We start from the raw sequence: 17,780 nt of genomic DNA on the forward strand, positions 1-17,780 counted from the left end.
GATATTTAAGGCGGTGACACAATGACATTTTTCATGTAGATGCGTTTAACACAAGCTTATGCATTCCAATAACATCGCCACAATCAACCAAGATGTTGCGTTTGTAAATATGAAGGAACTTTAGGCGTAGCAATTGAAGTTTATTAAAGGCCAATTAATGGTGACTTATAACCATAAAACCATAACCAGATCAAACAACTGATCAAACTTACCTTATGGAAATCAATGTAATCGATTAATGGTGCCATACCATAACGCTAACACCATAACCATACCATAGCGAACCAATTGATTTTTGGTTTCTCGCCATATCCATAACCTAAGAATATTTGAGTCGGTGAATTAAATAACTTTTTGTAGATTTTATTCATTGTTTTGGATACGTTATGACTAAGAGACTCATTTTTTGTCGAATATGTTTGTAATTTTTTGCGTTTTCTTCATTTTTATGAAATTTTCACGATTTTAAGTTAAGGCACCATTAATCGATCACATTGGAGATGGTTATGGATATGGGTATGGTTACGACTATGGCGTTAGGGTTAAAAAAAAAAAAATGTAAGGCGCGATAACCTCCGAAGAGATCTAAGGCCAGGCTTCTCTTCCAATTTGCGTCGTGCTCCTCTTGCTTTTCCCTACAAATTGGCCGGACGGGACCTACAGGTTTTATGCCGACTCCGAACGGCATCGCAAGGCAGATGAGTTTTCACTGAGAGCTTTTCATGGCAGAAATACACCCGGAGCGCTTGTCAAATACTGCCGAGGGGCGACCCAGCTTAGAAAAATTTTCTTCTAATTGCGAAACCTTATTTCTAAAATTTTGATGTTGCTTTGACCGGGGTGTGAACCCAGGGCATACGGTGTGGTAGGCGGAGCACGTTACCATCACACCACGGTGGCGTTAGGGTTAAGGAAGTTTAATTTGGTCTTTACGCCTTGCCCATTCACATACAAAATTTCACGAAGCACTGTTATAAACATTCTCCCTATACAACAAAAATACTTGCTAACATATTTTGTGTCGTAATTGATTGTTATATTGCAGTTTTTAATTGTGAAAAATGTTAGAAAATTTACCAGCCAGTGGGAAAAATAATTTCACGTGCAAAGTTTGCCAACACCCTTAGCGAAAGCAACTGTCAAATTCTTCTTCTTATGCTTTGCTTGGAACAAAATTTGGGAGATGGCTACTTTTCAATATCAGATGGCGCCAGTGTCGCTCATTCTACCGTTGTCCATAAAAATACGTGCAGTCTACTCATAATGCATAAGCTTGTGTTAAACTCACCTATATGAAAAACTGCTTATGTGTCGGAGCTATTACGTATTACAGTGGCTACATAGAATACGTATACATGAGTGTATGGAGCATTCCACTGTTGTTTGGTGGACATTGTAAGAATTTTTGCTGTTTTGGTCCTTAGATAAAAGCTAACAACAATTTTACCAAACGAAGCATGTAGTGTATTGATATTGTGTATGAATGTCCAAACGAAAATGAAAACTTGCTTTTGAAACATTTGTATACATGTAGGGACATGATATCGAATGCAAAGTATTGATACGGTTATCATATTGCTCTACAAGTATCGGATACTTAATCAATATTGTGAACACAAACGTCTGCAAACTTTGGTCTACATTTTAAAAATTGTATCCACGGTCCTTGTAAAATTTTAATTATGTAGATGCGCCGAGGATTATACGATTTTCACCAATGAGTTACGCAATGACATCCACTTAGACTGCTTATGATGTCGAGGGCGGCATCCTTGGCAGAATAGTTACTCCCTAACGTTTCAAGATGTTTTTTGGTGTAGTTCGGAAGCATAGCGCGACAAAAACATCCGTCAGAAAGTCTTCGGAGCTACACCTAGGGCTTATAGGAAAGTGACGTCGGCGAAGGTATGAGTTCGAAGTCGCAGTCCTCTAGCTTCTGTGCTGGCATATGGTGTAAGGGCCAGGATGCGTGGTAGCGACTGGTGGTCGGGATTGCTACTGTTCGCACGTCGGGAATTGTAGCTCTTAGAAACAGCCGAAAAAACTGAAGGCGCCTTTTGGCGCGATCAACAATAAGCCAGCATTGATTCGTTAAAACTGTGTCACGAGAGTCATGACTATTAGTAGATAATTGATAGCAACCGTAAGTCGCCTTTGTGCGTGGCCAGCTCACAAATGATTTAAAGAAATCGTGCCGATGAGTTAGCCCAGAACATCTCCTTCAGTGAAACTACGCTACAAAAGTGTTACCATTTTAAGTATTTCCCCCTCCCTCCGCAAGGAGCTAATCCCGAAATTTTCTGAACGATCCGCGTGATTTTGAGACAAAAACCGCGGATATTTCCGAAATGGCCGAAAAGTAAATTTCCTTAAATACATATAAACGAAACCTTTCCAAATAATATTTTTTTAAATTTACCCTTCTCAAGCCTCCCAGATACTCATCCGCAAGTTAATGATGTTGTTCCAGATCGCCAAACATACCATTGATGTCTGCAGTATGTTTCCATATTCATTAGTTGTGGACAAGGTGATACTCTGAAGTGCAGCCATTCAACTCAGAGGTTTACGCCGATCACTTTGTCGGCGCGTCGGACTCGCCACCACCGGTATATAATAGAGCCTCCGCCGATTAAGCGACCCACGCAAAACCTCTAATATGCATGTACATATGTAGACCGGGTAAAACCACAGGAGTAAAACACATAAATGTTTACATTTCTCCATATATGCTCAGTTATTTCATATTTTATGCGGGCTCATACATTCATAAGAACATGTATACAAAAAGGCATCTACCGAAACTATGGTAGCAAGAGCTGTTTCGATATCAATCTACTATGAGAAGCATAGCACATATTCGCACTAATTGATTTTACGTAGGGATTTAAATGTTGATAGGAAATATCGAAAAGAGAGTAGTGGTCGTTAAAAATTTGCTCACAAGAGTTAAAAAGTTTTAGACTCTTTTTTTCAGTTTGATTTCATCAAAGCGAATAATCGCTTATGCAAGCAGCCTTTACCATTGCTATTTTGAAACGGTGCACTTTAAAATTCCAATGCAACTTACAAGCCAAGAACCATATAGCCAATACTAGGTGTATGTTCGTATGTACATATGTATGTATGTATGCATGTGCCACAATTCGTATGCGGCACACAATTTCACTCAACACGTGGCCTTTATTCTTCATTGTGGTATTAAGAGTTGTTGGTAGTAAATATGAAACCTTGTCGCAGTATTGCAATTAAACTTTTTATCCTTTTCGTAACTGTAATACATTATTCGTTTGGCATACAAAATGCTGTTTGCTGTTGTGCCACGATCTCAGGATGCGGAAATAATGTTACGTTTCTAATCAAGAGGGAGAAGACATTGGGAGCGGGATAGGTATGCAGTGATGTGAAAACATAATTTAACATTAAAATACAACAAAAGTGAAATCGAGTTGGACTCGCCTACCCACAAAAAAAAAAAAAAGTAAGAAATTCCATTTATCTTTGTCATTGAGAAAATACTTTATGTATGAGGCTAATAGGACATGTAAAGTAGGGCTTATATAAAGTCTTATTATAATGCATTGATGGAATTTTTGGACATGCTGATGGAGCAAACAGCGATATCCCCAAATTCATTGTAGATATCTAGCGATCGGGTGCTTCTCCTATTCGTCGAATGTGCGATAATTTTAAAATCCTCATACATATATACTTTGTCGTTGTTTCTCATATAAAATTTGCAAAAAATATATAAAATAAAAGTGTTCTAAGTTATTGCCAAACAATTTGTTTATTTTTAAATTTGAGAAGGATTTTCTTTAAAAAATGCAAAATAAGAACAAAAAAATAGTAATGCTTATAAAAAAGATTAGCGGTTTCATAAATTTGTTTTTTTTTTAATGCTTTACTACACACAACTTTATGAGATCTTTTGAGTTGGATAAATAATAATGTATATTATATGTATTTTTATTATAGCCGTTGAATGCATTTGTCGCACTGTATGCTCGTCGTTTTTGTCCTGATACACAGACACAATCTTTGAAATGCTAAAAATCTCCTGCAAATCTCACCGAGTAGAATAAATTTTCAAAACATGGAACTTAAATAACTCAGTTAATTTTGAACCAATTTTTAAATGACTTATAGCTAGGCTTGTTTTATGCCCAATAAAAAGAAAATATGGTATCTATAAAAAAAAGTTGCCAAACAACGGCTAAGCTGAAAAAATCCATTTGTCGCTGTTTACAAATAAATAATTTTTTTGCTGCAACTCGTTACTTGACGAAGAGGGAGTGACGAGAAACATGGACCGGCATCGATCCGCTGTGCTCGGCAACACGCTTTGCGCTGTCTTTCTACTTTTCATAAATTTTCTTCACTTCACTCTTTCTTTTAAATGTGCTACTTTTTTGTATTTCAACAATGATTATTTAAATATTATCTAATTTTTTTGTTCGGAAATATTGACTATTTCATGTTTAAGTCTGAAATTTTTAGTGAACAAAAATATTGCTTGTTATTTATTATTACTGTATTATTATATTAATATCGCATATAAGGTCCTTCAAGTGTATTGTGCGAAAGATTGAAGCCCACCGTGAACCGGCTGATTGGACCTTATCAGTGCGGCTTCAGACCTGGTAAATCTACCATCGACCAGATTTTCACAATGCGCCAAATCTTGGAAAAAACCCGTGAAAAGAGAATCGACACACATCACCTCTTCGTCGACTTTAAAGCCGCCTTCGACAGCACGAAAAGGAGCTGCCTATATGCCGCTATGTCTGAATTTGGTTTCCCCGCAAAACTTATACGGCTGTGCAAAATGACGTTGAGCAACACCATCAGCTCAGTCAGAATTGGGAAGGACCTCTCCGAGCCGTTCGAAACTAAACGAGGTTTCAGACAGGGTGACCCTCTATCGTGCGATTTCTTTAATTTGATGCTGGAGAAAATTATACTAGCTGCAGAACTTAACCGCACTGGAACAATATACTATAAAAGCGTGCAATTACTGGCATATGCTGATGACATTGATATCATCGGCCTAAACACCCGCGCTGTTAGTTCTGCTTACTCCAAGCTGGAAAAGAAGCGGTAAAGATGGGTTTGATGGTGAATGAGGACAAAACGAAGTACCTGCTGTCATCGAGCAAAGAGTCAGCGCATATGCGCCTTGGCAACCACGCTAATGTTGGCAGCCATAATTTCGAAATAGTAAAAGACTTCGTTTATTTGGGAACCAGCATCAACACTAGCAACAACATCAGCACTGAAATCCAGCGAAGAATCAATCTTGCCAATAAATGCTACTTTGGACTAGGTAGGCAATTGAAAAGTAAAGTCCTCTCTCGGCGAACGAAAATCATACTCTACAAGTCACTTATCGTACCCGTCCTGCTATATGGGGCAGAAGCATGGACCATGACAACAGCAGATGAAGCGGCTTTGGGAGTGTTCGAGAGAAAAGTTCTTCGAAAGGTTTATGGACCTCTACGCGTTGGCGATGGCGAGTATCGAAGAAGATTTAATGATGAGCTGTACGAGTTATACGCAGACATCAACATAGTCCAGCGAATTAAAACGCAGCGGCTGCGCTGGCTAGGCCATGTTATGCGAATGAAAGATGATGCTCCGGCCAAGAAAGTGTTTCTATCGGAACCCGCCTATGGAAGCAGAGGTAGAGGGCGGCCCCCACTCCGTTGGAAGGACCAGGTGGCAAACGATTTAAACTCCCTTGGTGTGACCAATTGGCGCCGGTTGGCGGAGCGAAGGAGCGACTGGCGCGCGTTGTTGGACGGCCATAACCGTTTAGACGGTTAAGCGCCAATTAAGTAAGTAAGTATTATTATATTATAGAACATCACTTTTTTAACAGTTGAAGTTTCGACTTTAGAAATTCCAATAAAATTGTCCCAATATGCTACGTCAAAGCGCCATTCTATTCGCTTGAATGGCCTTAGCCAACATAGCGAAGATCAAATCTGCCTTTTTTAATTTCATTGACATTATTTAGGCAATTTTTTTTTTGCTTTAAATTATTAACCATTGTAAATTCATGCAAGTGAAAAATCTCCTCCTTTGCCTTTCCTACCTGTCAAAAAATAGCTTACAGGGAGAACGGCTGTCGCGAATGGCCAGATAATGGCAGAAAGGTTTGTTTTATGCTCGCGGTTAATAAATTGAAATGTCATGAATTACCCATTTGTGAACCTTACGGAACAAAAATCTCACTTTCTTTTTATACGAGCTGTTTAGTAAATGTACAGCGATAAGAATACGCATCTGAAAAATGAAATATGTCTACTACGTAGTTTGTAAGATATTCGAAATTTGTACGTACACGATATCATGCAAAATACTTTTGTGAGCCACTGTATGTACATTAGGTTGGTTACAAGGTATATGGTGAATTCTAATTTTTGTTCTATCTTTCGGGGTACCCTCCTAAAATATGCCAATAGATCAGAAAACGAGTATTGCAAAGTTTCAGGCCAATCCGATAAAGCTAATACGTGGCTCATTGAGGTCAAAGTTAGGAAAAACGGCGATTTTTCAGAAAAAATTTTAGTATTTCGTCAGTAAAAGTGAAACCATTTATGCCAGGAACTTGACTCCTATACCATTGAATATTGTAATGCCCATAGACGTTTGCATGGAAATTCAAAATTAGGGATATCCACTAAACCTGATCTGATAAATGCTAAATACTGCTAAAAATAGCAATTTTATAAAAATATTATTAAGATCAAAATCAATACAAATAAACTTATCTATCGAATGGTGTATGAGTCAAGTTCCTGGCATAAATGGTTTCACTTTTACTGACGAAACACAAAAAATTTTTTCTGAAAAATCGCTGTTTTTCCTAACTTTGACCTCAATGAGGCACGTGTTAACATTATCGGATTGGCCTGAAACTTTGTATGTATCGTTTTCTAATCTATTGGCATATTTTAGGGGGTGCCCCAGCGGAAAATGTAAAATTAATTTCTTGTGACCACCCTAATGTACACATTTGCGGTTCAGCTAAACAGATAACAACATTACCAATTTATGTATGTACATAAATACATGAACAAACAATTGTACATGCATATTAAAATTTTCTTCAAATTGACCTGTTCGTCCTTGCGGTCGAATTTAACGGAAGTGGCCATGTCAATAAACCACATAGTAATTATATGCAATATTAAGAAAACATATTTATTCATAACAAATTATAGCATTAAGGCCTTATTTACATTCTTATCTATATACATTCATACATAAATTTAATATAACTGAAACATTATGACGCGCTACATTTTCATGCCAATTCCCCATTTAAATGTATGTATTATGTATGTATGTATATATGCGACAATCCTCCTCGATTTTTAGCAGATCACCACCGTATTTTCAACATTAAAGGCGCTTAAATGTTCATACAATGTATGTATGTACATACATATATACTTAGTACATTTATTATATTTGGTTAACGAAATATTTTTCAAAATTTTGTCCTTTTATAGAAAAAAGTTATTGCTTACGTCGTCGACTATCTTTTATTGACACATACCTATGTACATTTTTTATTTGAAGATATGTATATTAATATATTATTTATTTTGTATATTTCAGTTTCTTCTAAAACCTATGTATATAACTCGTATAATAACAAAAATGATGAAATTAAATCATATCCTTGTAATGTGCATTTTGCCTTTGGTGATGACTATCACAACAATCGACGGACGCCCACAAAATGCTATTGAAAACAATCAGGTAATTGCATAAGTACATACATAGATATTAATGTATGTATATACTATCGTAAATCCGTATTCAGGCTTGTTCTGTACTTTGATGTGTTCTGTAAAACGTACCAATTTTGCTTAGTAAAAGTTTAACCAACAATACTTGGACTGAATGTCTGCCAAACTAGACCTGGGCCCGCATAGTCTTATACGATCACGTATCGAAAACTAGTTTCACTCAAACGATAAATTTATTTTATTCGTAAAAGTGATAATGCATTATGGATCTAATAAGCACTCGTAGCCACAATTTCATGTATTTTCTTAATTCACTTCATCGTTTCAGTACTATTGCTATTGAATTCCGTTTCAGTACTATTCGAATTGAATTCGATCACGGATCGTGAAACACGATATGGGCCTTGTAATGATATGAAATTATAACGACTATTAATAATATTTTGTGTCCTGTAGTAATTTTTATATGGCAAATTCTCTCCAATAAATCAATATTCAGAGAACAAAAACTAGTAAAAATGTCAGTACCTCGTCATGTCCTTTTCGAAGTTTTTCGAGTTTTTGGGGCTATAAAAATCATATTTTTAACTTTATTTTTTTGGTTGAATGTTGTAGGAATACTGGCGTTACCTTTCATTTTCAAAGATGTCTCACTCTTTAGCGTTTTGTAGAGAAATGATGAGACTTAATTTTCGCATTGATAGATTTTGAATGAACCGCTGTTAAATAGAGCAAACCATTACTGATAGAAATAAAACGTGTGGCACAAAATATTCAGTCAGTGCCACGCTTATGTCAGTAATTTTTGATTATTTTAATGATCAATATAATTATTTACCTAATGTCAAGTAACTCAATTTAATTGAAATTAAAATTAGGGATAGCTCTTCCAACAATTTGTGATTGTATCCCCAACTAATTAATTACTAACTGCTTGGTCATGTAAATAAAAGTAGTTAGTAATTAATCAATAAAAATTAATTAATTTGCATTAATTTAAATAAAAAAAGTAGTCCTTGGAAACCTTCTGTTATATAGTATACATAGATTAAATATAAAAAAACATTTTAAAATTAAGTAAATAAAAATTGGCCCGATAATGATTTTGAAAGCTTTGTTTCTCAAATACGAGTTAAAGAGCTCTACCTCTTTGATATGACAGAGTTTTGAAATTTTTCTAAGTAACCTTGCAATGAAATAAATTATAACGATTTTCGGAACACGCAAAAACAGCAACATTTTCATTCGCGCGACATACATATCTAGTAGGGACCCATGGTGGAATCACGAGGTGAAGTAAATAAAAAAAGACAGAAGGTGTACGCTATCTGAAACGGCAGGGATGTATTTTCAACGGTCAGAAGAGGGTACAATTTTTATCCGCTTCGAAAAAATAGGAGTAAAAAAATAAATACCTTGCTACCAAAGCCATTAGAGAAACTGTTTTTTCAGCATATCACCTGACGCCAATGCAAAAGGGAATACACAGGACCCATGCGAGCTTATATTACTTTTGGCATCGAATAAAAATAAAAAAAACCCACACTGTGATGAGCAATAAAATTCAATAATGCGTCTATATTAAACTGACCTGAACTCCAACTGTAGTTATTGCTTTCTTCGAAAAACCGGACATAAAAGGCAGAGGTGTTATCCATTATTTAGTTGAACTGTAGTAACTTTGCGCACTTAAATGGGTTTCGGGTTTGATGAAAAGTTTTACAGTCACACTTGGAAGTGATGGTAATACTTTTCAATGTTTTTCTATCCCTAAAAATCCATTGTTATTTCCATCTCGCTCTGCTGATTTTTCGTTAAGAGTCCGAAGTAAAACATATGCCCTTCTAATATATCATACAAATATGATCAGGAGATCCTCCAAATGCTTTTGACAGTTGAATTCACGATTAATGTTACCAAGTTATTATTTGCTAAAATATGTCAGGGTATATAAAAGCCTCGGGGATACAATATTCGGCTTAGAACCAGAAAACTAAAATTGTTTAATTAGAACCAGAAGATGCTGATCCGATCGAGCCGGATTCATACATTCTAAATTACAATCCTTAATTGTAACATCCCTCTTTTATCTTAGTGTTCTGATTTTTAGCGCAAAACAACAATAGTGAGTTGGAATTTTTTGTAACTAATCCATTGTTTTAGCGAAGTTTTTTACATAAATAAGGTGTAATACGACAGTTTTGGTATTGTATTCTTGATGCAGGAATAACAAAAACATTTCTCGAAAGTCTTCAGTAGCGCTGCACAGCGAAAATCCTTGTTGGATATGACGTTAATACAAATAGTTTGTTTTAACAAAGACTTGTTTCAATTTGTTTTGGAACAAATTAAACATATATATATAATGGAAACATCAATATGAACGTAATAGTTTAGTGCGGCACCACTTATGGAAGCCAACACCAAAGACACCCAAATGATGAACATCTGTAATTAAATCCAGTAAAGGTCCATCGATATTCACCAACTGGTTTATGTGAAAAATGTACTAAAACTACCATACTTTAATCCAGATGCAATGCAAAAAACATCAATTTTTTGGGGACAACATTGGTGAAAAGTTTTCAGATAGCCGAATGACAGAACAAAGAAGAATTTAGAGCGAGACAACTGACGGCTTACTTCACCTGGTTATTCCACCATGGCAGGGACCTAACGCCTTTAATAAATGATAAATATCAAAATATAATTTGAATTGAAATTATAGAATCTTGATAATTTTCAAGAGGATGTCGAAGAGGTGCGTAACAGATACTTTGAGCTACCAGCGCCAGCACCCTATTCTGGTGTCCCACTAGACCGTTTACAAATGTTGATAGCCCAATATAGACCCACGTAAGTTAACACGGATTTTTTGTATACATATCATTTTTTTAGGATTATTAACGAACTTAATTTGGTTTTCTCTACAGAGCTTACCTTCGAAATTCTGGCTGGAGTAGCACTATGAATGACCTTTTCCGTATACCAGAGTCAAAACGTCAAGTTAGATATCGACAGTGCTATTTTAACCCCATCTCATGTTTTAAGAAGTAAACGATTGCCTGATCTATTACACAAAACATTATTTCAATAACGAAACGAGCACAGATAATTCCATAAATTGTAAATATTATCTATAGGACACATTTAAAACTTGAAAGTTAGCAGCTAACAATTATATACATAAATAGCACACGAATGGAACCAACATTTCAAGCACGGATTTTTTACTACCATCAGCTATATATGTATATATAGTTCAACTCAGAAACTTGTATACTTATCTATTTTCTACCAAATCCAGAAGCATTATTTTTATAATTATATACATATATATATAACATCTAAAATCCTATAACTAAGTATTAACATGCATATATGTAAATGTTTTTTAAAAGTTCATAAATATGTATATATATATTTATATACATATTTACGTATTTACATATATATCCATTTAGATAATTCGTAATTACTATCAGGCGAAATTGATGTGTCCATACCTATGAATGCTAATAAATGTTAAATGAGGTTTTTTGTAACATTTTAATTTATCCAAAAAGGTGATTTTAAAAATTCAAACCATCACTAATTCGTATGCATTGTATATTTAATATTGATTTTGATTAAGAAGGAATGCGCATGATGTGGTAAATATCTTAAATATAAAAGCAAGCACATAAATAATTATGTTACCATGTACATGTTTACTTAAATACTAAGTGACTACAAAACAAAAATGCCATCAATATTGTATATTGTTTCTGTAATTTGCAAATTAAATAGTTACATTAACAGAACTTATAATGTTTTTGAAACGTGTTGGTATTTGACATGCCTAGTACACATATGTACATACATATATGTATGTATGTTCTTATTAATATATTAAAATGATAAAATATGTCACAAACACTTTAGGAAAATAAAAAATAAACCAAGAAGAAATGTTTAAGCCAACAAACATTGTACATATCATTTTCAATTTTTTAGCTACACACCTAAAATAATGTACTTATTTATGTGGGCCCTAAGACAACGCCGTAGCTGCCGCGGCTTCTACTTTTTGCTCCTGGCACCGATTGAAAATTTTAAATGGATTTGCATAGCATCCCTCATATGATTTTGTCAACGTCCATGTTTCTATATCATACGAGTACGATAAGGGATCGGGTACGATTAGAGACTGTGATTTTCGTTTGCCGAGAGAGAAATTTACTTCTAAATTTAACACGCTTTTATTAGCTTGGCCTGTATGTAACGGAATCTTTGCGCTTAATTTTCACCGGTTTCTAGAAGTCTGATTAATTTGAAACTTTGCATATGTATCAAGGACCGATGACAATGCATTAATGTGATGGTGTGGTGACATAAGGTCAACGGCCATAAGGTCAATTGGCCTTATTACCACTTTGAATGGCCATAAGTTTGATTGAAACTTTGCACACATATCAAGGCTCGATGACAATGCATTAATGTGATGGTGTGGTGACATAAGGTCAACGGCCATAACGTCAATTGGCCTTATTACCACTCTGAACGGCCATAAGTTTGATTGAAACTTTGCACACATATCAAGGGTCGATGACAATGCATTAATGTGATGGTGGGGTGACATAAGGTTAACGAACATAAGGTCAATTGAATTTATGACCACCCCAAAGGCCATAGATTTGAAACCTTGCACATAATGCGAAAAACGAATTACTTTATTAATGATATAAGTGGATGCATGGCAAAGAGCATACTGGAGCCCTTTTTTTAACACGCTTTTATTAGCTTGGCCTGTATGTAACGGAATCTTTTAGCTTAATTTTCACCGGTTTCTAGAAGTCTGATTAATTTGAAACTTTGCATATTTATCAAGGTCCGATGACAATGCCTTAATGTGATGGTGTCGTGACATAAGGTATACGGCCATAAGGTCAATTGGCCTTATTACCACTTTGAATGGTCATAAGTTTGATTGAAACTTTGCACACATATCAAGGCTCGATGACAATGCATTAGTGTGATGGTGTGGTGACATAAGGTCAACGGCCATAAGGTCAATTGGCCTTATTACCTCTTTGAATGGCCATAAGTTTGATTGAAACTATGCACACGTATCAGGGGTCGATGACAATGCATTAGTGTGATGGTGTGGTGACATAAGGTAAACGGACATAACGTCAATTGAACTTATGACCACCCCAAATGGCCATAGATTTGAAACCTTGCACATAATGCGAAACACGCATTCCTTTATTAATGATAGAAGTGGCTGCATGGCACATCTACGAAAGAGCATACTGGAGCCCTTTTTAACACGCTTTTATTAGCTTGGCCTGTATCTATGTAGCGGAATTTTTGAGCTTAGTTTTCACCGGTTTCTAGAAGTCTGATTAATTTGAAACTTTGCATACGTATCAAGGACCGATGACAATGCATTGATGTGATGGTGTGGTGACATAAGGTCAATTGGCCTTATTACCACTTTGAATGGCCATAAGTTTGATTGAAACTTTGCACACGTATCAGGGCTCGATGACACTGCATTACTGTGATGGTGTGGTGACATAAGGTCAACGGCCATAAGGTCAATTGGCCTTATTACAAATTTGAATGGCCATAAGTTTGATTGAAACTTTGCACACGTATCAGGGCTCGATGACACTGCATTACTGTGATGGTGTGGTGACATAAGGTCAACGGCCATTAGGTCAATTGGCCTTATTACAAATTTGAATGGCGATAAGTTTGATTGCAACTTTGCACACGTATCAAGGCACGATGACAATGCATTAATGTGATGGTGGGGTGATATAAGGTTAACGGACATAAAGTCAATTGAATTTATGACCACCCCAAAAGGCCATAGATTTGAAACCTTGCACATAATGCGAAAAACGAATTCCTTTATTAATGATAGAAGTGGATGCATGGCACATCTACGAAAGAGCATACTGGAGCCCTTTTTTTAACACGCTTTTATTAGCTTGGCCTGTATGTAACGGAATCTTTTAGCTTAATTTTCACCGGTTTCTAGAAGTCTGATTAATTTGAAACTTTGCATATTTATCAAGGACCGATGACAATGCCTTAATGTGATGGTGTCGTGACATAAGGTCTACGGCCATAAGGTCAATTGGCCTTATTACCACTTTGAATGGTCATGTTTGATTGAAACTTTGCACACATATCAAGGCTCGATGACAATGCATTAGTGTGATGGTGTGGTGACATAAGGCCAACGGCCATAAGGTCAATTGGCCTTATTACCTCTTTGAATGGCCATAAGTTTGATTGAAACTATGCACACGTATCAGGGGTCGATGACAGTGCATTAGTGTGATGGTGTGGTGACATAAGGTAAACGGACATAAGGTCAATTGAACTTATGACCACCCCAAATGGCCATAGATTTGAAACCTTGCAAATAATGCGAAAAACGCATTCCTTTATTAATGATAGAAGTAGATGCATGGCACATCTACGAAAGAGCATACTGGAGCCCTTTTTAACACGCTTTTATTACCTTGGCCTGTATCTATGTGGCGGAATCTTTGAGCTTAGTTTTTACCGGTTTCTAGAAGTCTGATTAATTTGAAACTTTGCATACGTATCAAGGACCGATGACAATGCATTGATGTGATGGTGTGGTGACATAAGGTCAGTTGGCCTTATTACCACTTTGAATGGCCATAAGTTTGAGTGAAACTTTGCACACGTATCAGGGCTCGATGACACTGCATTACTGTGATGGTGTGGTGACATAAGGTCAACGGCCATAAGGCCAATTGGCCTTATTACAAATTTGAATGGCCATACGTTTGATTGAAACTTTGCACACGTATCAAAACTCGATGATTATGCATTAATGTGATGGTGTGGTGACATAAGGTCAACGGACATAAGGTCAATTGGCATTATTAACACTTTGAATGGCCACAAGTTTGATTAAAACTTTGCACACGTATCAAGGCTCGATGGCAATGCATTAATGTGATGGTGTGGTGACATAAGGTACCAAGGCACCATAAAGAAGAATCGGGCGCAAAATGGCTGTGTAAATACAGTAGGTCCCCAGGAGGTGACAATTGCCCTCTTGCAGGTGAACAGCTCTGCTGCTGCCTTTTTGGATTGCTCCACTATATGGTCACTCCATAATAGCTTCCTATCCAGAATGACTCCCAAATACTTGACTTGATCGCTAAACGCTAAGAACGTACCCCCAATTCTTGGCGATGTAAGATTCGGTACTTTGTACATCCTCGTGAAGAGAACAAGCTCGGTTTTATCCGGGTTGACTACCAAACCTGTGGCGGACCTTTGGCAATTTCGGCGAAAGACCGCGTCCAGCCTCCCTGCGTCTTGGCCCATCCATGGACCGCTGGCGTTTCGAGGTTTCATCACTCTCGACTAAAACTTTTAAAATTACTTGAACTAAAAAATTAAAAATAAATAATAGTTTAAAAAAACACGCTTTTATAGAAAACCGAACTAAAAAATAGAAAATAATTTTCAATTAAAAAGAGTTTATATAACAGTAGTATAAGGTCAAACAATCGTTTATAGTTAATCACCTCAAAATAAAATTATAATAAAATTTAAGTTATTACAGAATAATTTAATTCACAGTAAAAATCGTGGGGTGCTTGATATTGAATGTTACAATCATTCTATTGGGAACTATCTGAGAGGAAAGATATGAAATGTAGTCAAATGCACCCCACGCTTTTTACTCTGAATTAAATTATTCTGTTAGTAACCTAAATTTTATTATAATTTTATTTTGAGGTGATTAACTATAAACGATAGTTTGACCTTCAACTACTGTTATATAAACTCTTTTTAATTGAAAATTATTTTCTATTTTTTAGTTCGTTTTGCCCTCACTAGGGTAGGCACCTTTTCGTTGGTGTGAGGGCTTAGCCGAACTCCATAGCGCCCGACTATGAGGCGGAGCTCGTTAGGACTGACATCTACGCCGTTTCGCCTCATATGAGGGCGGCGGGATGTCGGTGACCAAGAACTGCCAACCCCCTAATCCAGGGTGTGCCTATTGGACGACACAAATGAAAACGGAGTAGAAGAGTGGAGAAGGGTACGGAGCAGAGGAAGTAAAGAGCTTTCTCGCAGTACCGTGCAGCACTAAGAATTGTTCAACGCTTGGGAGCAGTGGTCGACCCAACAGAAGTGGAGATCGAGCGCTTGGAATGGGCCCATGAAGCGGTAGAAGTAGTTCGAAGGCAGTTCAAAAGGTTTGCTGCGAGAAACCCTCGGTTCTGCAACCGGTACGAGAAGGAAGAAGCGTCGAATGGCAGAATGAAGAGGCAACGTTCGGCGGAAGGCGACAAGCCTGCTTTCAAGAGGCAGAAAGGACCCAGTCCTAGAGCCGCGAGGCAGGGCAGTCGCATAGACAAGACAAGTAGGCCCAAAGCTGTAAGACAGATGGGCTCCAATAGCGAGGTAGCAACTACCTCGAAAGCTGCGAGTCAGAGGGAAGTTCCAATTAAGGAAGTAGGAGATAAGCCAAAGGGAGATAACGCTAAGACTCCGGTTTTCTCGGAGGCGCTAAAGGGAGTTAACGCTAAGACTCCGGCTTTCTCGGAGGTGCCAAAAGGAGTTAACACTAAGACTCCGGCTTTTCCCGAGAAGATGAGTGATGTGGCAAAGCAGTCACTGACTGTGGCGCTGGTTGATCGTAGCAGCCCTTTCGGACAAATGACTACTGAAAGGTGGAGATCTGTGGAAAGGGAGCTTATTAGCTTAATGCTTAAGAAGATGCGGGAACAACCAAGTAAGCCCCTTCCAACCTTTGAATCGGGGGGATGCTATAACGGTGTGAAGATGATAGCGTGCGACAACATCGCGAGCTTGCAGTGGCTGGAGGAAGTGGTTCCAAACCTCCAAAGGCAAGGCACGAACGCGCGGTTTGAGGTGGTGGATAAAGCGCAAATCCCCACGGTACTTAAAGTTAAGGTATGGATACCATGCGTGATGAAGTCGGAGGATACACTGCGACTTCTGCAGAATCAGAATCCGAACATACCGACACAGGATTGGAAGGTACTTACTGTATCTCGGCCTACCGAGGATGGCCAGTTCTACATCTTCCAAATAAACAAGCAGGCGGAGGATATTTTGTACACGCAGCTTGATAAAATGTCCTTTGGCACTGGCAAAATTTACATGCGACTCAGGAAAAGAAGTCCCGAGGATAAAAACCCTAACACGCTAGAGGTGGGCGAAGTCGAAAAGGACCTCAAAAGCCTAGAGGGAAAAAAGACAGGTGGATGTCACCGACGTCACCACGAACATGCTAGAAGAGGACCAACCGCTAAATGGTGCTGTGACTCGCACAGAGGAACACCCTGCACAACAGTCACGAGAGGCTGAAAGGGGCCTCGTCTCTTGGCGTACTCCGCAAACGGAAGGACGGGTGCGAGCTGTAGTAATGGTAAGGAAACAGCTGGATTCATATATGCTGCCTAATTACGCCACTGAGGATCTCGTAGCGGTGGCCGTTGAGCAAAAGAATAAGCAGGCATTTATCCTGGCGTCCTGGTACATGGCCCATGCTGCGGTGGTCCCCAAATGCACACCACAATGCGTGGGGAAGAGCAGATACGAACGAGAGGGGCGAATCTCTGTTTTGTTACATCCTGCAAACCAATTTGCAGACAGCCAACAGGGGAAATGTCCCTACATACATTGGTCCAACATCCAGCAATGTTCTGGATATTACATTGAGCTTCGAGCGTGATATATCAAGGTATGATTGGATGGTTCCTGATAGACCATCCTTCTCCGACCATGCGTATATCAGCTTCAACATCCCCCTAAAGAGGGTAGAGAAGGGAGGAACCTTTAGAAACCCTAGGTCAACGAACTGGACTAAATTCCAGAAACATGTAGAAACAAAAGTGGGACAACCCAAAGAGGTTGCTAATGTAGAGGAACTGGAGGAACCGAATGAATTCCTAACAAGGACGCTTATGACTGCGTATAACAAAGCTTGCCCTCTAAGAA

At 37.7% G+C, this 17,780-nt stretch overlaps 1 protein-coding gene across 1 annotated transcript in view; it reads left to right on the plus strand.

Annotated features, from left to right (window-relative positions):
- Window positions 1-11,666, plus strand: part of AstC (Allatostatin C) — a 32,003-nt gene extending 20,337 nt beyond the window's left edge. Inside the window, exons 2-4 of the mRNA XM_067770195.1 lie at window positions 7,630-7,773; window positions 10,492-10,619; window positions 10,697-11,666. Of these exons, the coding sequence (XP_067626296.1) occupies window positions 7,645-7,773; window positions 10,492-10,619; window positions 10,697-10,820 (381 nt within the window). The 5' untranslated portion in view covers window positions 7,630-7,644 and the 3' untranslated portion in view covers window positions 10,821-11,666. The remainder of the gene's footprint in view (window positions 1-7,629; window positions 7,774-10,491; window positions 10,620-10,696) is intronic.
- Window positions 11,667-17,780: the final 6,114 nt, after the last annotated feature.

Source organism: Eurosta solidaginis, chromosome 2 (assembly GCF_040869045.1).
Source record: "Eurosta solidaginis isolate ZX-2024a chromosome 2, ASM4086904v1, whole genome shotgun sequence".
Taxonomy (NCBI): Eukaryota; Metazoa; Arthropoda; class Insecta; order Diptera; family Tephritidae; genus Eurosta; species Eurosta solidaginis.